The 23,621-nt window shown below is 37.7% G+C and overlaps 1 protein-coding gene across 3 annotated transcripts in view; it reads left to right on the forward strand.

Annotated features, from left to right (window-relative positions):
• The window catches only part of LOC149926405 (tachykinin-like peptides receptor 86C), a 151,652-nt gene that overhangs the window by 107,558 nt on the left and 20,473 nt on the right, over window positions 1-23,621 (forward strand). The window contains exon 6 of one of the 3 annotated variants that reach the window (XM_090158714.1): window positions 18,933-19,012. The exons of the other annotated variants lie outside the window; for them this stretch is intronic. Within the exon in view, the coding sequence (XP_090014840.1) occupies window positions 18,933-18,942 (10 nt within the window). The 3' untranslated portion in view covers window positions 18,943-19,012. Of the gene's footprint in view, window positions 1-18,932; window positions 19,013-23,621 lie in introns of those variants that run through there. 3 annotated transcript variants of the gene reach the window in all.

Below are 23,621 nucleotides of genomic sequence, written 5' to 3' on the forward strand. Positions count from 1 at the left end.
AAAAGTACTTTTAATGCATATAGCTCGCTTAAGCCTTTGCAATTGGGATTGCGTTACACCCAGGTTCTAGTACGGACTTCGTGTAGTGCGAACTTCACCAAATAATATTATTCGGGTGCCGCCACCAGATGTCGGCCAAAATTCTGGCGTCACTACTACAACATGAAGTTTCCTATCTATATACGAAGTTATTTTATCTATGATGGGGAGTATAGCAGTCTGATAACATCGGTTCATTTACTTATGATTTTATCAAATCCTATAAAATCTAACGAACTTTATTTCCGAATAAATACGTTTAGAAACGAACAAATAATAATCAATTACGCAACCTGTGTTTTCTACAGGAGATCAAAAGAGGCATTACATAATATTTCGTGAGACAACAGTGTACCGGTTGAGTATAAATTAGTGATAAATGCCATCTGAGTTTAGTGAAACATTAAAGAGCGCTCCCATTCACAAATACAATAACAGCGGCTAAACATCCAAAATTGGAAACTGTTGAGCTTTAGTTTCCTCTTAGCTTGCACGGGCGTAAACAAACTCCAGGACTCTGCTTTTGTCTTCAGGTGCTTGAAGTCGCACGGGAAACGAAATGTTTACTCCTTTACAATCAAAGGTTATTCAAAATGCCCAATATAAAATGTCAAATTTTTTCTCCATAATTCAAAATGCAAAATGTAAAATGCAAAATACTATCTCCATAACACAAAATGCAAAATACAAACTGCATTTTGAAAATTGGTTTTTCTAAATGTAAAATGTAATATAGTTAGGGCTGTGCGAGTACTCGAACATCATCGAGTACTCGGCCATTTTTGAGGTCAAGTACTCGAACTCGACATCGAATAAGTAATTGGAGAATATTCGTCGACTACAGAGAACCTAAAAATTGCATATTCGGGAACCCGATTACTCGAATAAGCTGCTCTCTTAACTCGTCGAGTATTTTGCTTTTCTCTCCTCGTTACCTCAAAGTTCAAAGAGGGGTTTTTACAACTTTTTGCGGGGCAATAAACGGTACCTACAGAGTTGTAGAAACTGTAGTTCATTTAAATTAAAGGAATATTTTCAGTATTGAAAGTTGCTTTATACTCCTTTTAAATTTAATTTCATAATTACTCGAATAAAACTAGCTCCTAATCAAGTACTCAATAACCTGACTCGTTAAAAATATTACTCGAAGGTTTTTTACTTACTCGACTCGAATAAGGGAAAGTTTCCCCTTAACCAATTACTCGATTACTCGACTCGACTTCAATATTACTCGACTCGAATACTCGATGAAAAAAATTTGGTACTCGATACCCGACTCGATTGCCTAAAACCACTACTCGCACAGCCCTAAATATAGTTTTGGCAGCTATAAATGAAAATACAAAATGCATTTTAAAAATGGTTTTTCAAAATTTTATTATTTATATTTTAATTATTAATTATTAATAATTAATTACTAATTAACTATTATTACTAGTTATTAATTATTAATAATTAATTACTAATTAACTATTATTACTAGTTATTAATTATTAATAATTAATTACTAATTAACTATTATTACTAGTTATTAATTATTAATAATTAATTACTAATTAACTATTATTACTAGTTATTAATTATTAATAATTAATTACTAATTAACTATTATTACTAGTTATTAATTATTAATAATTAATTACTAATTAACTATTATTACTAGTTATTAATTATTAATAATTAATTACTAATTAACTATTATTACTAGTTATTAATTATTAATAATTAATTACTAATTAACTATTATTACTAGTTATTAATTAATAATAATTAATTACTAATTAACTATTATTACCAGTTATTAATTATTAATAATTAATTACTAATTAACTATTATTACTAGTTATTAATAATTAATAATTAATTACTAATTAACTATTATTACTAGTATTAATTAATAATAATTACGTAGAGATTTCAAAACGATCCTCGCAGCCAGATTGGGAAATTAAGCGGTGGCACTGTACGAATATTCGTCTGCTTCTGATAAGTAACTAAGTATCGCCATCTATGATTACTTGGAGTTAATAGCAGACGAACCTTCTCTACATAAGCCGCGATGATGGTACTAGAGTAGAAACATTTTGAAAAAGGTTTTCCACATATCAAACCCGTAAAATTGAAAAACTCAAAATGCCAAATACTTTATCTAACTCAACAAGCAAAAACTAAGAATGTCTACCTTTTTTGGGAAGACCTATTTTGCATACTTTTGCAAAACTAGTGTGAACGTAGCTAATGCGGCTATTTTCCAGAATAGCGCCCCCTCCTACATATTTGTTTTGATTGTGCTATTATATAGTATTTTTCGCAAGGATTATATTGCCGTTAAAATTATCTTTCGGAAATGAATACTTAAGGAGATATAGTTAATTTAAAATTATATACTTGATGCGTAAAGCTTGTTTTCCACTAGCGCGCGTCATAATGTTTTTTCTTTACGCGCGTAAAAACGTTTGAATGTTTCAAAACTGAGAAACGGGTTGTTGCGCGCGCCAGTGGAAAACAAGCTTTAATGTCCATTTTCTTGCTCGCTGGTAGCGGATAAAAATCGTCAAAATTCGCATCCGCCACTCGCAAGCGTGAAAATAAAGCTAAAATATCTGTTTGAAGCAGATCGACGCGGAAAGTGAAGTGTGTAGCGGAAGCGGATTTTGTCGATATATTTACCCGATACCAGCGAGCATGAAAATGGGGCTTTAGGCTTGGTACTGTCCTCTAGGTCGCGTTATAGATGACCCATGACGTTTTTTAGTATGGGGTTGGGTAGGCGCCCCCAGCGCTCGAGCGAAGCGAGTGGGCGAAGCGCCAATGTATAGTCTTTGGATAATTTTTAATTAACTACATCTCCTTAAGTATTCATTTTTAATGCAATAGATTCCTTGCGAAAAATACTATATTATAGCACAATCAAAACAAATATATAGGAGGGGGCGCTATTCTTGAAAATTGCCAGTTCGCACTAGTTTTGCAAAAGTATGCAAAATATTCTTTCCGAAAAATAGGTCTTGAAAATTGCCAGTTCGCACTAGTTTTGCAAATGTATGCAAAATATTCTTTCCGAAAAATAGGTCTTGAAAATTGCCAGTGCGCATTAGTTTTACAAATGTATGCAAAATATTCTTGCCGCAAAATAGGTCTTGAAAATTGCCAGTTCGCACTAGTTTTGCCAAAGTATGCAAAATATTCTTTCCGCAAAATAGGTCTTGAAAATTTCCAGTTCGCACTAGTTTTGCCAAAGGCTGCAAAATATTCTTTCCGCAAAATAGGTCTTGAAAATTGCCAGTTCGCACTAGTTTTGCCAAAGTATGCAAAATATTCTTTACGCAAAATAGGTCTTGAAAATTGCCAGTTCGCACTAGTTTTGCCAAAGTATGCAAAATATTCTTTCCGCAAAATAGGTCTTGAAAATTGCCAGTTCGCACTAGTTTTGCCAAAGTATGCAAAATATTCTTTCCGCAAAATAGGTCTTGAAAATTGCCAGTTCGCACTAGTTTTGCCAAAGTATGCAAAATATTCTTTCCGCAAAATAGGTCTTGAAAATTGCCGGTTCGCACTAGTTTTGCAAATGTATGCAAAATATTCTTTCCGCAAAATAGGACGTACCCTGAAATCATGTTCAAATTCACCTCCAATGCAAAAAAGGGGTTAAAATTACGCGAGAAAAGACTGAGGGCGTGTTTTTTTTTACTGAAATTGTATCATATTCTCTGTTCCAATTTATGAATTAAATTTGGCAACAAAATGAACTTTTGGCGTAGTACAATGATTTTAGTTACATTAAAAGAATGGTCTCTGAAACATTGTCTTCCATTTCGACCTCCGGTGGTTTAAATGCCATAAAGGAATTATCTCTAATGAAGCTGTGTTCACGGAATATGACGTGAATTGCGTCACTCCTTGTTCACGGAATATTTCGTAAATTGCGTCAGTCCGTGTTCATGGAATATTTTGTAAATGGCGTCACTTCGTGTTTACGGAATATTTCGGAAATTGCGTCACTTCGTGTTCAAGAAATATGACGTAAATTGCGTCACTCCGTGTTCACGAAATATGACGTAAATTGCATCACTCCGTGTTCACGGAATATGACGTGAATTGCGTCACTCCGTGTTCACGAAATATGACGTAAATTGCATCACTCCGTGTTCACGGAATATGACGTGAATTGCGTCACTCCTTGTTCACGGAATATTTCGTAAATTGCGTCAGTCCGTGTTCATGGAATATTTTGTAAATGGCGTCACTTCGTGTTTACGGAATATTTCGGAAATTGCGTCACTTCGTGTTCACGAAATATGACGTAAATTGCGTCACTCCGTGTTCACGAAATATGACGTAAATTGCATCACTCCGTGTTCACGGAATATGACGTGAATTGCGTCACTCCTTGTTCACGGAATATGACGTGAATTGCGTCACTCCTTGTTCACGGAATATTTCGTAAATTGCGTCAGTCCGTGTTCATGGAATATTTTGTAAATGGCGTCACTTCGTGTTTACGGAATATTTCGGAAATTGCGTCACTTCGTGTTCACGAAATATGACGTAAATTGCGTCACTCCGTGTTCACGAAATATGACGTAAATTGCGTCACTCCGTGTTCCGGGAAGAAAAACGCGTCATCAATTTTATAGATTGGAAACGCAAAAACTTTTGCATGTGAAGAATAGGAAGTGTCACACTTATGTAAAATATTATACTCTTATGCTATAGCTAGTGACCTTTCGTATTTTATGGAGACACCTATGGTATTTTCCGCTTGAAACGAGGTCTAGTTGAAATTTTATCTATGGAAATATTATACAGAGCCATACATACGAGTGTTTATATATATGGTTTCAACTATCACGTGTAACGGCAGGTTTCTCAATTTCCAAACGTACAAAGTGGGAAACTAAACTCAGTGGATTACATTCCGACAATCCATTGCGACATATCCTACAAATATATTTCCTTGTAACTAATTTCGTTTGCTCGAAAAATAAGCGAACCAACAGAAACCTTATTAAACTCAACAAGTGTTGCTCTTGGAAAACGTACTGATCCAGAGAGAATATACAGTTTTGCCCTATTTTATAGCGTAGAAAACAATGCTGTAGGAACAGTGCTTTGGTCAGAGAAAAACGTGAATTATTTGGATCGAGCTTTTTAGCATTAAATGTGCGTGAGCGCTGAATATTTGACGCTTTTCATGTATATTAATACTTTATGTTATACAGTAACATTTGATACAGTGGTTAGCTTGATTACAGACCACCTACCACAAAAGGGACATGTATCGCTGGTGGCTAGGAGCAACAAACACAACACCCTACACAAAGAGAACGCAACCCGTTTAAAGTCGTGCATTTTCATGTGTACAGTTTTCATTGGTTAGACGCTTTAGCGCCTGCTGCCGTCGGAAGGTGAAATTTCGGAAATGGTCTTCCCCCCACCCGTAATACGTTCGGCGTAAAGGCTCGTCCAATGAAATTTGTACACGACACTGCGTTAGCGTGTTTTAAGGCTAGCTGCGTTCTCCTTGTGTTTGTTGCTCCTAGCTGGTAATAATTTCAATTTTTTTATGTCTCGAATGTGAAGCGGCTTTTTAGAGCACGCCATCTCACGGCAAGTAGAGGCAGTTTTATTGTACATAGACAAGCATGCGCTACAATAGAAATGTATTGTAAAAGTTGACTCGCGAACAGCTTTTTTTCTTGACAAATAAATATTTTTCACGTGCTATTTTCTGTTTGCATCACTTTTGAGACACCTTTTTCCCAGGTTGATGCAAGTCCTTCCTGGGGTAGGTGGTCTGTGGCTTGACATAGTAAGATTGAAATTAGAAAAGGAATATTAATACGGCTATTAACAGATTGAGAAAGCCCAGAATTTACAAAGGAAACAAAACATATCACCAGGGCTATTCAACTTTTAGGAGGTTGAATAACGGGGCTGTAGCGTGTCCCACATAAGTCAAACTTTCTTCCCCTATCGGGGTGAAGGAGGCGATTTTATGTTGATTTGTCAACAGCACCCTCTATTGCAGATAAATAGAAACACGTGACAAAATAAGAAAACTTTGTTCATTGTGAAAATAATATAATCAATTAGTTCTTGATATAATATAATTTGTTTACTTTTATAACTTTTATTTTTCGTTAATATTTATTTAAAATTAGGGCTATCTTAACTCAAGGTAATTAACAAAGTTAGATGGCACCCATACAATAAAGATAAAAAAGGGGCTTTAGGGAAAAAAAGTCTGACTTACAGGCGCCATTTGAAAGCTTACGTAATCGAACCTCTTTAAGTTGAATAACCTTGAAGCCACTAAACCTTATACGACAGTGCCAAAGCTATAAGGCCAATTAGAAAGCAGCTTATCCTGTACACGTGGTGTAATTTCCGCCACGCATTAGCAACAATGGTATAGGTGGTTGCGACGAGCTGTTTCATGGGTGTATGTTAATAAATTCTTGGTATTCTGTCAGAAATTAACGACAACCAGGTTGTTTGTCGAGTTTGAAGAGGCGCTACCCAAAGCCTTATTCTTAAAGGGAGTATGAACTAAATAGAAAAGTCGACTGCTACTTGTTTTTAACGTAATTAGCCGGAGGTCGTACATGACCTGGAAAACCTGGAAAAGTCAGGGAATTTGAAAATGTCTCCAAAAGGTCAGGGAAAAGTCAGGGAATTTGAAAATGTCTCCAAAAGGTCAGGGAAAAGTCAGGGAATTTGAAAATGTCTCCAAAAGGTCAGGGAAAAGTCAGGGAATTTGAAAATGTCTCCAAAAGGTCAGGGAAAAGTCAGGGAATTTGAAAATGTCTCCAAAAGGTCAGGGAAAAGTCAGGGAATTTGAAAATGTCTCCAAAAGGTCAGGGAAAAGTCAGGGAATTAGAATTTTTTCCAAAAGGTCAGAGAAAAGTCAGGGAATTCGAAAATGTTTCCAAAAGGTCAGAGAAAAGTCGGGGAATTCGAAAATGTTTCCAAAAGGTCAGGGAAAAGTCAGGGAATTTGAAAATGTCTCCAAAAGGTCAGGGAAAAGTCAGGGAATTTGAAAATGTCCCCAAAAGGTCAGGGAAAAGTCAGGGAATTTGAAAATGTCCCCAAAAGGTGAGGGAATTTGAAAATGTTAGAAAAAAATAATGGAATTTTAAAATGACCAAAAAAATCAGTCAAATAAATTTTCGAAAGATGTATTACAAATACGTAATAAATATTTTTCAAGATTTTACCTCAAACCATTTATTTATTCTAAAAAAATGGTCAGGGAATATTTGGCAATTTGATCTGGGAAAACCCGGAAATGTCAAGGAATTACATTACGGAAATTTTATCCGAACTTTGCTAGCGCCCATAATCTCCAGCTTCTGTTAAACTTGTTGACGGAAATGTGAAATTTGTTCATCCTCTCTTTAACGTCACTTGGGAGATTATACAGAAATTTAAAGCTCTCTGGCTGAAAAAGAAACAAAGGTCCTTAGATATAGTGGAAGCACCACGCCCACAAATAGAGAAGAAAAACGACCTAGTCACCGTCAACTATTTTCAGACTTTTTACGAGATTAGTTCCGAGTATCGGCGAGGGACAAGAGAATAAAGATGATCCATGTCTTTTTCTCTGCGAATGCCATGTCTGCCTTTAAGACCTACAGGTAGCCCCAGTAGCTGTTAGTCGCTTTCCGAATTCATTAAAAACAAATTATGGTACGCCCAGGTTGAATTATCGAAAATAGTGTACGATATCGTATGGCGTAGTAATTATTGTACGTTTATAAAATTTGCCGGAAATTATCGTAGTTTACGATAATTATCGTAAGTCTGGCAAGGCTGTAACAGATTAGGCGATCCCAATATGGAAGAGGGCGTTGTAGTTCTAAAATCTAGTAATATGAATGCACTGCTTCCCTTTTTATCCCTTTCACAAATTGTTTAACTAAAACAATAAGATTTATCATTTTTAGTCCTTATATAAAGAAAAATTGTTTTCTTAAAAATATTTTAAAATCTATGACACACTCAGGGCCTTATTAAGGCCTGTGCCCAGTGTGCCCTGGCACAGGGGCTCCCGAGGTTAGGGCTCCCCATTTCCCAAATAAATGTTGCTTTTGCCATTTTATGTTTATAACCACATTGGCGTTAGAGTCAAAAAGTACAGCTTTAAATTTTTTAGGGAGCCCCAAATTCTATTTTGCACAGGGCCCCCAATATTGTTAATCCGGCCCTGGACCAGGGGCGTAGGAACCGGGAGGGGCAGGGGGGGCAATGCCCCTCCCTAGAATTTTGCTGGGAGGGGCAACTAATGTTATTGCCCCCTCCAACCTTTGGTCAGTTGAAATCTTCAAAAGGCTCAAATTATCATTTTAAAAGCATATACAGTTTATAGAACCTCAACTGTGTTTAAATTTCAGTCTTTTCCCGCCAATTTACATAGTAGTAACAAGTACACATGCATTCGGAGAAGCTGCACTCCATTAAAAATTAAAAACCATTCTCCAGACCCCTTTTCGTTTATCTTTGCCCCCTCCAACTTCTAGAACGTTCCTACGCCCCTGCCCTGGACACACTTCCGAATCCCAGTTAAATAGTTAATTTCATTCTTGGATTCCAATAAAGGTAGAGGCGCGGTATTTGAAGTACTAGACCAAAATATTTCTAGCGAAAATTAGAAAAATTCCCAAAATCCTTAATTTTCGAAAAATCTTTTAATTTTCCCTTTTTTCCCTCTCTTCCAAAATAAAATCTCTTTTAGGTCGGAAAATCCCTAAAAAAGGGATAAAATCCCTTTTAGGTCGGAAAATCCCTAAAAAAGGGATAAAATCCCATTTAGGTTGGAAAATCCCTAAAAAGGGATAACGTAGCTCGAGCTAAAACTTTAACCTAAGCCTACAGTGCCATCTTACGGCAGGCAGTGTTACTAGATTAACATATATGCGTGTACATATAATTTGGTCTGCTAGACATTCGAAATAAGAAGTAGTAACGGGTTTTTCTTTGGTTTAGTCGTGGAAACTGATTTTAATTAGTGGAGGAAGCTGACTGTTTTGTTTTAGTAGCCACATATTGTAATATCTAATTAAACAATATATATTTTCCATTATTTGTCTCTTATTTACTTTTGAAAAAAACAGTAAAGTTGTGTTCTTGGAAAATTAAACTGAACGCTTTTCCTTGTTTCATTGTAAAAAGTTAAAAACTATAAAAACACGAGGCAGACGAAAATATTTTCTTAAGTTCAAACAATTTCCGCTACATAAATATAAATTTCAATGATTTAACATTGCCAAACCTACCTACCTACCTACCTACCTACCTACCCAGTCAAGGTGGGGTGGCGGAGTGGTTAGCACTTTCACCTCGCGGCTAGAGGAGCCGGGTTCGATACCAGCTTGTGGCACTGGGTGAAAACTCGGAACAACTCCTTCTGCGTTGAGTTTGCAAGTTCTCTCCCCACTGGCTTAAGGGGTTTTTCCTCGAGCTCTTCGGTTTTCCCTTCCATAGAAACTTGTAGAGGTTAACGGTAATAGTTAGTGTAGTGTTGGCTCGCGTGGCATGCAGGGCTTGCCACTACCCTCCTACGCATTGTAACCTGGCCACCTGAATTAATGGCTTCTAAAGTCGCTTGATGACTTAGGTCTATGGTGGTGCCTTGGGTATTAGCCTAGCTGATTATTATTATTAGCCCTTAATTTCCTCTCCTTAATTCCCATCCTCCTAGCTAAAATAACTGGCTATACGGATGGTTGTGGCAGTTCAACTGGGGATGGGTTAGCACCGGGGCCATCTCCTAAAGAGAAAGCACATCAAATCTGGGAACAAATTTGGAAAACCATAATTTAAAATTAAGACCGGTCCATGAGATACTGCCCCTTCCTGGGCGAAACTCATAAAGTGAAAATGATGCTTATTTTTAGTTTTAGCGTCTGATCAAAACCGCGCGTACTTTAAAACGGAAAGTCTTCTAAGTTTGAACAGCAATAGACCAATTCTCATCAGAAACCGACAAACAAACGTTTCTAAATTACATCGGAAAATCAGGAAAGTTTGTACAGAAAACTACCGGCTGTGATCAAATAATAGCGTTCCAAGATTACGCTTGAAATCGGTCGACTATGAAAAGGAAAACCACCTTTAAACGCCACATGTTGAAAACAAAATTGCTTCCAAGGCAAAAGTTTATCGAATAGAAATATTCAAATAGTTTGCTACGAAAAATTCTAGGAGGTAGCCATTTCAAAAAACATATACACCATATTTCTGATTCCCAAATATATTTAATATTTCTGTAGGTTTTGATTTTTCGATATTTCCAGATATTATCGAATTTCAATTTATTTCCCATATTTCTTGTGGAACGGGAGATTTAAGAAAATAATAATTTCGATTGTTCACTAGATTTATCAAGCGGTTAGCCCCTTTGAAAAAATCAGGGTTTCTCGAGTTTGACCAACCGATTTTTAGAAATATTTAAGATAGATCGAATATCGGATTATCCGCATTTACATTATGATATTATCAGATCAATTGATATGAGTCAAAATGAAAATACGATACTGTAAATCCGAAACTTATGTGATTTCTTAGTAAACCGGCAGACTAAGCGAGGAGATTGCGAAAAACGCTAAAACCTAGAAGAATAGGCTTTGGAATCAAAACTATTTGGAGCTCATCAGTGCGGTGTAGGGGAGTACACCTAGGTACTAAATAGGCAGATTTTGGTGGTTGCCTATGGATTTTTACTTATTTTTTTCAGTGACTTATCACTGATTTGCAGGAACATAATTTGAGTTATTTAAATCGGTGAAATTCCCTGTAAATCGGTGTTTTTCACTGATTTATTTTAAGAGAGTATTTTTAATTTTTTAATGGAATAAAGTCATAAAATTATTCAAAAACCTTTGGTTTTGCCTGGTAAAAAATAAGTCGCTTATATTACACTGTAGATTTACACCTCAGCAAAACGCAGCCCTCTCCGTCGTCAATGTGATTTTCGTAGATTGATTAGTTACGAATAAGTGGAGATATATTTAATAGTAAATTATTACGTGGTAGCGGCCTCGAGAACCGAATATATATCTATGACTAAAACGGTTTTCAAAAACTGAGAGACAAAGTAAAGAGGGCAGATAATAAGATATTTATGATTGGTGGGGCCCATAGGCCTAGTCCTTAATCCGGCACTGGTGTAGGGAACCTATACGTACGACTTACGTCATGGACTTTTCTACCTTTTCGATTTTTTTTAGCTTCGGTTAGATTCGAGAAAAATTAGAAGAACATCTTATGCTTATGGTCAGAAGCGTGTAAATTTAGCTGATCAACATATGGCCTACGTAACTTTGGCCAGTAGTATACGAACGTGGTAGATTTTTTAATCCGTGTAGCTTTGGTGAGAAGCGTGCAAAGTTGGATTGCTTCAACTCATTTTTTTCTAGCAGTGTGGGCTATACTTTAGTAAGGGCCCCAATTACCTTCCGAGCTCCCGGGCTGTTAGGATTTTCGCCCCTGGTACAGTTTTGTATACTAGAAGGAACAAAATGTTTCTAAAGAAAGTGTGTAGGAACCTTTAATTTTACTGCTTTATGCAACCGCAGCTGGATCTAGGACAAAGGGAGACCACCAGGCTCTCGCAACCAGAGGAGCTGGCTTCGTTCCCAGTTTGTGGCACCTAGGAGCAAGAAACACAGCACCCCACACAAGGAGAACGCAACCCGTCAAAAGTCGTACAGTTTTCATTGGTTAGACGCTATAGCGCCTGCTGCCGTCGGAAGAGGAAAATTCGCAAATTGTCTTCCCCCCGCCCTTAAAACGTTCTGCGTAAAGGTTCGTCCAATGAAATTTGTATACAACACTGCGTTAGCGTTTATAAACGCTAGCTGCGTTCTCCTTTGTTGCTCCTAGGTGGGACTGGGTTATAACAACTCCTTCTGCGTAGAGTTTGCAAGTTATCTCCCCACTAGTTAAAGGTAGTTTTTCCCCGAGTTTTTCGGTTTGCCTTTCCATAAAAACAGAGGATAACAGTTTTAGTGAGTGTAAGGCGCTGTTGGCTCGCGTGGCATGAGGGCTTGCCACCAACCTCCTACGCATTGTAACTCGGCCACCTGAATTAAAGGCTTCAAAAGTTGCTTGATGACTTAGGCCTAAGGTGGTGCCTTGGGTATTAGCCTACCTGATTATTATTATTATTATCTTCAACGGCACAAGTGGACTGCTTTTGAACAAGATCCTACCCAATTCTAGTAGTTATGCATTGGTAATTAAGTCCCATTTGCTATCGACTATAACCACTATCGCAATCATGTACCTAAGCGTACTTTGAAGCTTTCACGTCATCTACGTTTAAATTTTGATGATTAAAAAGCAGACCAACTGAGATTAGTTATTTGGCCCTTTAAGTACCTGAATGTATTCTTGGTTTACTTCGTTGGTGGATACTTACTCTGGAATTTCGAGGTAGAGTTGCTAGTGTAGCCTTTTGACATTTTTCTCTTAGTTAGGGTTGGTGTAACATAGCCGTCGTAAAAAGAATTCCAAGAATAAATGCTGTTTGCCTGTTCTGACACTTAAATTATACACGTATTATCAAAAGTAGCATAAGACTCAAAAGTGTGTCAGCTGTACCTTCGCGCCTATTAACATTTCTAATGAGACCTAGTCACACTACAGACTACATAACCTACTTGTTGGAATAGTACTAGCAACATTATAATTAGTCTATAGTCTGGCGCGATTTTCTCTCTTCGATTTACTCGCCCGTAGACATACGTTCTAAAACACCTCACTTGGCGGCGCTGGAGTACCTCGATTTTTATGACGTATTTTCAGACCCCCCTTCGTTTCCCTATTTTACTTTGCGACAAACTCACATTAGCTACTATACCGTTCTGAGACACTTTGGGGTATTATGTTACTTTTGGTATTATCAAGTTAAGCCCCAATCCAAACTGCCCTTGCTTAATAGGCCTTCTGGTTTTGTTGTTGCTGGTGCGTCACGGGTGACGTATCGATGACGTTTTATTACGAAAAGTGCCGGACATAAGGGTAAATTCCACGAGGCACCGTGTTTTTAAGTATAATCTGAACTGAACTTCTACGTATTTCGTGACGAATGAGCCACATAAAAACAAGTTCAGCAAACGTAGCTTATTTTATGGAAAGGCCTATAGTTTCGTCGGTGAATAGCGGAATTTATGGTAAAAGGTGTACACTTTTAGGTCCAGAAGCGAAAGTATCCGCCTATTATGATGAAATGCGTCATAGAAACCTCACAATGTGAAAGATGTATCGATTTCAACACGTTTTTGAAAATAAATAATTTAACGTATTACGATGTTATATTTACATTATTGGAGCTCAATAGATATTTATAGTTAGAGAGAGGCTTTAATTAAAGAGTTATGAATATAATTTATAACAATCAAGTGAAGCCCGTAATCCAAGCGAGTAATTAGGATTCGTGTCTTACGTGTGTATTGTCTGCTTCGTTATGCAGTGTAACCTTTACCACCAGCACTGTACATACTCTTAAAACGTTGCATCTTGGGAATTATTTTAAAACATCCCATTCAAATAACTTCGAAAACCCGTTATTTTTCCTATAAATATATTATCGGTTCATTTATAGTCCTATTACTATACCATACTTTTTAGATTTGTATTCCTTTATTTCCTAAATTATGTTTCGAGTCCCATATTAGTGTTAATTTATTATTAAACACACTCATTAACTATTGGAATTACAACTTAAACGCGACGATATCTGCCAAATTTTATTTTTGAATTATTACATTTTTAAACGAACAAATAATATTAAAAAATAATCAAAAGTCTGAAAACCCATTACATAACATTTCGTGGATATATCGCAGAATAGTATACTGATTGAATGAAAGTGATTGTTTTAGATAAATTTAGTTATTGCACCGTGCGACCTTTGAAGGGCCAACTACTACTAACAGAAAGATTTCACTGGAAGATTTTGACCTTGAAAATGAATATCTTGACCTTCAATATGGCGAAAGTTGCAGTTGGAAATTTGGACAATCGTGAGCTGAGCATAGCGTAGAAAATATAGAAGAAACGACTTGGAAAGAAGGAACTTTATCAAGTTCTAAAATGTATCTCGAGGATCTAAATAGAGGACTTAACGTAGAAATAGAAATGAGACTAGAAGCACGATTAGATTAGGGCGAGATGTACGAGTTAGAAGGCTGCCATGAGAGTGGAATCTCCAGAATTATTTGTGGGAGTACGCCATCTATTTTAAAATATTTAAAGTTTCAATATCTTTTAATAGATGGCGCACTCCTGCGTGGATTAGTAGCGATTCCACTCTCAAGGCAGACTTCCAACTAGCCGTTTTCCTCGAGATTACCGGATAGCGCAGTGCTTCTAGTCTCATTTCTATGGGAGTTAATGCCATAAATTTAATTCAAGTACCCCAGACTCTAAATAGACCAACTTGCTATTCCTCTTCTATATTTTCTTTGGTCTGTTTAACTTCGTTTCTACCAACGCGTTTCTCAACTCTGGAACTTTTACACGAGTGAGGAAACTAAGCTTGGCGGATTACAGTCCGACAATCGATCAATGTTTACCGGAACGAAAACGCCTTATTAAACTTACGAAGTGTTATTGGAAAGAGGAAAGATCCAGAGCAAACACTTCACCACGAGTCCGAAGCTGTAATAACAGCGCTTCAGTAGCTGAAGATTTTATGCTAATGGAAAATTTAACTACAACAGCCTACATGCCACGCTGCCAAGTGAAAAGGTACACGTCGCCCTTTTTCACAGAATAGTTTGCGTTTACATTGACAGCAAACGTTTTATGTTATGATTAAATGGCGATTGAAACGGTTAAATGGCGATTAAACGACCAAATGGCGATTGAAAAAATTAAATGGTGATTGAAACGGTTAAATGGCGATTTTAACAATTGAATCACGATTGAAACGATTAAATGGTTATTGAAACGATTAAATGGCGATTGAAACAAGTTAAATGGCGATTGAAACAAGTTAAATGGCGATTGAAACAAGTTAAATGGCGATTGAAACAAGTTAAATGGCGATTGAAACAAGTTAAATGGCGATTGAAACGATTAAATGGCGATTGAAACAAGTTAAATGGCGATTGAAACAAGTTAAATGGCGATTGAAACAAGTTAAATGGCGATTGAAACAAGTTAAATGGCGATTGAAACAAGTTAAATGGCGATTGAAACAAGTTAAATGGCGATTGAAACAAGTTAAATGGCGATTGAAACAAGTTAAATGGCGATTGAAACAAGTTAAATGGCGATTGAAACAAGTTAAATGGCGATTGAAACAAGTTAAATGGCGATTGAAACAAGTTAAATGGCGATTGAAACAAGTTAAATGGCGATTGAAACAAGTTAAATGGCGATTGAAACAAGTTAAATGGTGATTGAAACAAGTTAAATGGTGATTGAAACAAGTTAAATGGCGATTGAAACAAGTTAAATGGCGATTGAAACAAGTTAAATGGCGATTGAAACCAGTTAAATGGCGATTGAAACCAGTTAAATGGCGATTGAAACCAGTTAAATGGCGATTGAAACCAGTTAAATGGCGATTGAAACCAGTTAAATGGCGATTGAAACCAGTTAAATGGCGATTGAAACCAGTTAAATGGCGATTGAAACCAGTTAAATGGCGATTGAAACCAGTTAAATGGCGATTGAAACAAGTATAATATTTATTTTTGAGATTTACTATATTTTTGCCGATTTCTCTTAACATGTAATATTAAGACCATTCTGGGTCAGATTAAAAGTATACACGCGAATGTTTAGTGTTCTTATCCGAAAATTAATTATTCGCACATGTTCCTTCAAGGTCTGGTTAGAATGGTGCCCTTAGTAACACCACTGATTAGAAGCACTTTTAATTTGTTTAATACCGCAGTGTTGATTTTACATTTGGGCCCCAATTTTCCAGATTTAAAAGGACACAAAATAGGGCTGTGCGAGTACCTGGCGATTTTTGAGGTCAGGAACTCGAATAAGAAAATTTTAAATGCTCGTCGATTTTCGAGTATCATAAAATTTTCCCTCGCTGAATGGCGCGCCGCCGTTGAACGCTCTGAAAATGAGTAACGCCGCCGCCGACAATTTTACATCGGCGTCGGGCACTAGCCTAGAAGCCTCGAACGATTTCAACGTTTATTTGGCGACTGTTACGAGGTCCGCGTATTTATGGGTGCAGTGTACGCCTTCACAATTCAACATACGCGCTCAGAAATGGCAAACTAAATGACCTGGCTTCCAATCGGTAAAATTTAAATAGAACAAAGTTATTTAATTTCACCATGCAAATCCGTTATCAGAAATAAGTAACTCTTGATGTCTAATAAATAGACTTGTAAAGCGTGCGCTAAAGAACGCCCAGGTAGAAAGAAGACGTAGTTTTATTCTCTACAGACTGTTCTCCCTACAGGTTCGTTGTAGTTTAACCTGTCTACTAATCTCCTATTAGGACAGGTGGAAATTTATGCGCGTTGCAAAAAGCACTGCACTTTGGCTTCATAAATATCCAAATATTCAGCTGTATATGGATTTATCTGCTGTAACTTTATACCAATAAAAATAAAGGTTGAATTATCTATTTATATTAAAAGTAGATATGGCATGGCGCATAGTAAAGTGCCTGTTTATTAAAAAGTACCTCTTTGCCCAATAAATATGTTCGTCGGAATAGATAATAGCAGAAGCTTCTAACTCCCTATACCGCCATAGTAAAACTTTTGAAACGTCTTTTTTTCGAAGAAATTATCGTGGCCTAGGACAAGTGAATCTAGTGAGCTATTTAGTCTTTGTAGCGAAAAAGTCGTTTGCTCTCCAAAACGTCGGCTGGCAAACCTGAAACGTAGGTATAGATCATCCTTGGTTTAAAACAGTAAACGCGAAAACGGGCAAGGCTTAAGGTTTTTCAAAGCGTATTGAGAAAATTATACGGAGATATCGCTTTCAGAATCACGAATATTGTTCATTAGTATGTATATTTATGATCGCAAATAATAGTTTTAACATTTATTACCTTCAGAATAATGAAAACAATTTCACCACAAAACAAAAAAAAACATAGGATATTTTTAAAATTTTAAAATCACGAAATGGGTAATTTGGACCACATTTAGGTAAATTTCATCAAGTTTGTGTAACAATCACAATAAAATTGTAATCATGTTTGTGTAAAATAAGGAAAACATCTTATTTTTGTTTTAAGTGGTCAAAAAAGTTTCGGTTGCCATGTCAAAACGAATGGTTAGTGTTAGTGCAACGTCTCCTTTTGGGAAATTTCATATCTCATATAGGTCTACATTGCACCCGACTTTGAACGAAATCGGCTATAAACACCTCGGGTACTCCCCTAATTGTTAGTTAAAGGGAGTAGAATATCGTTAAACTTAAATTTAGTTAATGGCAGTTGAAACTCTTTTTTATGGTGAATAAAAAAAACACATTTCGGTCACGAGGTTTAACGAAAGCTAGAAGTGATTGTCGCTAATTACGGTTAAAACAGGCGGTAGCACGTGTTAGCAGAACTTTTTTCAATCTAGTTCATACTCCCTTTAAGGACAAACTGCCGCCTGGAAACTAAGTGACTGTAGCTGCTCAAACTGCACTTTGAACCGGGGAAAGGTGAAAACTGTAGAATGAGTTAGTTGAAAGGAAATCCACACCGGGAGTATTGGCGTAGTAATGTCTGGCGTCTGGGAGGCAGGTAATGTGGACGGCCTTGTGAGGACTACCACCAATCCCCCAACGGGTGGTTGTCATACTTCCGCCACGGGTGTCCCGTCCCTATCCCCACTGAATTGTCCCATCTACTCTAATGTATGCTCCTCTGTGTCATGGTGCCGTTTCAAACGGATTCTGCCAAGTGGTCATCCCCACACCACCTTTGTGGCGCTTTAATTAAATATTATATTAATTTGTTGCTAAATAAGTGGACTCTGGCAACACTGCTATCATTTTCCTGTCGAATGAGAAAGGTTTTCCTGGCAGTCCTGTTTCTCCACCCAAAATGGAGCATGATTATTTTCCTAATCCGGTCGGCGGCTTCTTACTTAGGCTCACTGCTCTTCGTAACGTCTACGAACTAGCTTCCACAAGCCTTTGCTTCGTAACGGAGACAATGCATTGTGGAAGGCAGGACGGATACGAAACGGAGAGCCAGTGGGCGCCTAGCCTAAGACTATTTGGACTGGGCTAGCGGTGATTGCCTTTCGGTCAGACATAGCTACGGATAAGCTAACCATAAAAGCGCGTCTTTGTGGCCAACTTCGCGCGGAGATTCTAATTTAAGCTGTCTTACAGTCAGAGTATTATTACTATCCCCGATTTGGATATTTGCTTCCTCATTTTTTCATTAAGGTTATGACAATACGTAAAACCCTAATTAGAATTTACTTTGGCGCCATATACGGCTGTTTTTCGTAGAAATGGGATAAAATAAAATGACGTACTAAGCCTTTATTTTTCTGTCAGTAGATGGCGCTTCAGTCGCTATGCTTGCGCATTACGTACATAGAAATAGAAGTTAGAAGCACGATTGGATTGGGCAGGGACGTACCAGCGAGAAGGCTGCCATCAGAGTGGAATCGCGATAGTCGCGCCATCTCATAGAAACAATTTAAACTAAATAATTAAATATGGTCACGTGGAATAACATAAAACAGATCGTAGGCAACGTATTAAAAACTTTTTTTATTTATCTGACATTATATTAAGTTATTTAAACAACTTTAGGAAAATCGTAAAAATCTCAAGAATCTATTATATCTACCGTGTCACCCTTAAATTCACACGTTAACTTTGCGCAATCATTGTAAGTCTGAAATACCACAAATCATCACAGTTTAACTTAATTTTAATTATTTCAGTGTGGTTTAAAATATGCCTACATGGGATTCCAAAATCTTGGTTTCACTGTCTTTTAAACTATCATCAGTATTAGTCAAGTCAAATTGGGTGGTTTCCGGTAGTTCACTTTTTCCGTAAGTTTTCTGAAATAAACTCTGATAAATAGGGAAACTAAATAACAATTACTAAAATCAATAAATTGGCATACTCTAGAAGATGTAAATATGCTTTGTTCTGGAAAAGATATTTTGGGAGCTCTTTCAAATTCTTGTTTAAATAAAGAAATTATTCATATTTCAGTTAGTTTTTTATTTCAGAATGTATAGGGTAATTTTTACTTGTGTAGGTACAGCATTGGTTTTCAAATGGTGCCTTCCATTTTGAAAGTAAATTTCATCCGGCAGAAAATGTTTACCACACACAAAGTCATATTAAGTAATTGAAGATGGAGTCCAATTTTCGCGATTTACCGTTGAAACCCATTTTCCTAGTAATTCAGCATTTCTCAGAGGAAATCTTAGTGTAAAAAAATCTCTTATTCCAAGATTATTATAAAATATTTACTATAATATTACATACTTATGAAATGATATTTTATTTCTTTCCCAGATCTCTCTTTACAATGTGAAAAAGCGCAGTTTTTAACCATTTTTGAGGATATGCTTATAGACGCAAAAATTTAAACACGAAAAGACCGCCGCTGCGCACGACGTGATGCGCAGTGGATCGCCTTTTTTTCCCTCTTCGAAATTTGCGTCGTAGCCATGCGTTTGTCAGATGGCGCTTATATCGCGATTCCACCCTAATGTCAGCCTTCTAGCTCGCCTGTTTCCCTTGGGATTGGCGGAAAGGGCAGTGCTTCTAGTCTAATTTCTATTTCTATGATTACGTATCGCTAGACCGACTAATTTTTAAGCACTACCCGAAAAAAAATTAAATAAATATTGGGAAAAAAATGAAATAAATATGGGATAAAAAATGAAATACATATTGGGAAAAAATGAAATACATATTGGGGAAAAATGAAATAAAATGTTTCCGATCCAACCTAACAAGAAACCTTTTTCCGACTCGAATGATATGTAACAAGTGCTAACCTGCAATCCCAAATGGATTTAAGCTATAAATTTCCCATTTTTGGAATCTTCCAACGGGAGGGGCAGACCCGTATGTCCTGATAATCAAAATTAAAATTTTAATCTAGATCTTGATTTAATAATTTTTAATATTCACGGAAAGCCAAAGCTACGCTTTATTAGAAACTCCTTTTTCTAGCCTCGCCTCAAGGCTCCCCTAGAGGGCCGTAGGCTTAATCCTTATTAGATATCCCTAACCCATCGGGTTGACAATTCCTACTAGTAGGGCGACCTTATACCTTCGACGTGGGCCCGGCGGTTTTGCGCTGCTGGGTACCGACTCGCGGGAAAAAAAATCTGCTCATATTCCGACAATAAATGCACCTTTTAAAAAGTCAAATTTGGGTAGTCATTCGACCAAGACCATCAACCGCTTCCCAACCAATTTTGGACCCGGTTGCGCTGCTGGGGTAGCTGGTAGCTCTCTTTTTGATTAATGGAATTCGAAATACAATTTAATATTTGGTCAGTTAACTGCGGGGCTTGTTTTTCATTAAAAAAAAGTATTCGCAGGTTTATATATTCGATTTGGTAAATGTCGTGACCAGAAAACAAATATTTGACGTTCTATTCGATCACCTAAAAAGGGTATTTGCACAGCTCTAATTAAATACATTCGTATCTGGAATTTTTTTATTTTCAAATACAATTCAAAACGAACTAGATTGCAATCAAAATTCGCGAGTCGTGTTTACCAGTTGAATGAAACCTAAATTAATACGCCCCATTCGTTTAAAATCATATTCCTGCAATCGCAAAATTCCAAAATATATTCAGAACGTTGACATCGGAAATCTGTTAATTCCCCGAGAGTGCAGCGGTTAGGAAGTGATATGTCAATGTAATCACATTGGTTTCCTAGCTTGCACGAGCATACACAGACGCCAGGCATTCCTCCGGGATCAGTAACGACGTTGCTTTGGTTCTTGCGAGCTTGAAAGCACACGGGAATTGCACCTATGTAATATCCACATTTCACTTTCGGATTGTCGCGGCACGTGTCGTTAGTGGCGCAACCTATGAATTTGAATGTCGTGTCTAATAATGGCAAGACATGGCCTAGGACAACGATGAGGACGTACATGTAGAAGTAATATTTGCAATTCATCTTCTGAAATTAAATTGGCAACGTCAAAATAAATGCAGCACGCACTGCTACAATGAGCTACGCATAATACATATTTGACGAAATGTTTGTGAAGTCTTTTAATACAACTTAAGATCGCAATTCTCTAAAGCTTGATTTCAACGGCGCGTTTCTAAACATGGGAACATATGTTAGAGCTTGGTTTCAACGGCGCGTTTCTCAACTTGGAATATATGCTAGAGCTTGGTTTCAACGGCGCGTTTCTAAACATGGGAACATATGCTAGAGCTTGGTTTCAACGGCGCGTTTCTAAACATGGGAACATATGTTAGAGCTTGGTTTCAACGGCGCGTTTCTAAACATGGGAACATATGTTAGAGCTTGGTTTCAACGGCGCGTTTCTCAACTTGGAATATATGCTAGAGCTTGGTTTCAACGGCGCGTTTCTAAACATGGGAACATATGTTAGAGCTTGGTTTCAACGGCGCGTTTCTCAACTTGGAATATATGCTAGAGCTTGGTTTCAACGGCGCGTTTCTAAACATGGGAACATATGTTAGAGCTTGGTTTCAACGGCGCGTTTCTCAACTTGGAATATAGGCTAGGGCTTGGTTTCAACGGCGCGTTTCTTAACTTGGAACATTTGCTAGAGCTTGGTTTCAACGGCGCGTTTCTAAACTTGGGAACATATGTTAGAGCTTGGTTTCAACGGCGCGTTTCTCAACTTGGAATATATGCTAGAGCTTGGTTTCATCGGCGCGTTTCTAAACATGGGAACATTTGCTAGAGCTTGGTTTCAACGGCGCGTTTCTCAACTTGGAACATTTGCTAGAGCTTGGTTTCAACGGCGCGTTTCTAAACTTGGGAACATATGTTAGAGCTTGGTTTCAACGGCGCGTTTCTCAACTTGGAATATATGCTAGAGCTTGGTTTCAACGGCGCGTTTCTAAACATGGGAACATATGTTAGAGCTTGGTTTCAACGGCGCGTTTCTCAACTTGGAATATAGGCTAGGGCTTGGTTTCAACGGCGCGTTTCTTAACTTGGAACATTTGCTAGAGCTTGGTTTCAACGGCGCGTTTCTAAACTTGGGAACATATGTTAGAGCTTGGTTTCAACGGCGCGTTTCTCAACTTGGAATATATGCTAGAGCTTGGTTTCATCGGCGCGTTTCTAAACATGGGAACATTTACTAGAGCTTGGTTTCAACGGCGCGTTTCTCAACTTGGAACATTTGCTAGAGCTTGGTTTCAACGGTGCGTTTCTCAACTTTGAATATAGGCTAGGGCTTGGTTTCAACGGCGCGTTTCTTAACTTGGAACATTTGCTAGAGCTTGGTTTCAACGGCGCGTTTCTAAACTTGGGAACATATGTTAGAGCTTGGTTTCAACGGCGCGTTTCTCAACTTGGAATATATGCTAGAGCTTGGTTTCATCGGCGCGTTTCTAAACATGGGAACATTTGCTAGAGCTTGGTTTCAACGGCGCGTTTCTCAACTTGGAACATTTGCTAGAGCTTGGTTTCAATGGCGCGTTTCTAAACTTGGGAACATATGTTAGAGCTTGGTTTCAACGGCGCGTTTCTCAACTTGGAATATATGCTAGAGCTTGGTTTCATCGGCGCGTTTCTAAACATGGGAACATTTGCTAGAGCTTGGTTTCAACGGCGCGTTTCTCAACTTGGAACATTTGCTAGAGCTTGGTTTCAACGGCGCGTTTCTAAACTTGGGAACATATGTTAGAGCTTGGTTTCAACGGCGCGTTTCTCAACTTGGAATATATGCTAGAGCTTGGTTTCAACGGCGCGTTTCTAAACATGGGAACATATGTTAGAGCTTGGTTTCAACGGCGCGTTTCTAAACATGGGAACATATGTTAGACCTTGGTTTCAACGGCGCGTTTCTCAACTTGGAATATATGCTAGAGCTTGGTTTCAACGGCGCGTTTCTAAAAATGGGAACATATGTTAGAGCTTGGTTTCAACGGCGCGTTTCTCAACTTGGAATATATGCTAGAGCTTGGTTTCAACGGCGCGTTTCTTAACTTGGAACATTTGCTAGAGCTTGGTTTCAACGGCGTGTTTCTAAACATGGGAACATATGTTAGAGCTTGGTTTCAACGGCGCGTTGCTCAACTTGGAATATATGCTAGAGCTTGGTTTCAACGGCGCGTTTCTAAACATGGGAACATATGTTAGAGCTTGGTTGCAACGGCGCGTTTCTAAACATGGGAACATATGTTAGAGCTTGGTTTCAACGGCGCGTTTCTAAACATGGGAACATATGTTAGAGCTTGGTTTCAACGGCGCGTTTCTAAACATGGGAACATATGTTAGAGGTTGGTTTCAACGGCGCGTTTCTCAACTTGGAATATATGCTAGAGCTTGGTTTCATCGGCGCGTTTCTAGACATGGGAACATTTGCTAGTGCTTCGTTTCAACGGCGTGTTTCTAAACATGGGAACATTTGCTAGAGCTTGGTTTCAACG

Source organism: Leiobunum rupestre, chromosome 9 (assembly GCF_980474605.1).
Source record: "Leiobunum rupestre chromosome 9, qqLeiRupe1.1.hap1, whole genome shotgun sequence".
In the NCBI taxonomy this organism is placed as follows: domain Eukaryota; kingdom Metazoa; phylum Arthropoda; class Arachnida; order Opiliones; family Sclerosomatidae; genus Leiobunum; species Leiobunum rupestre.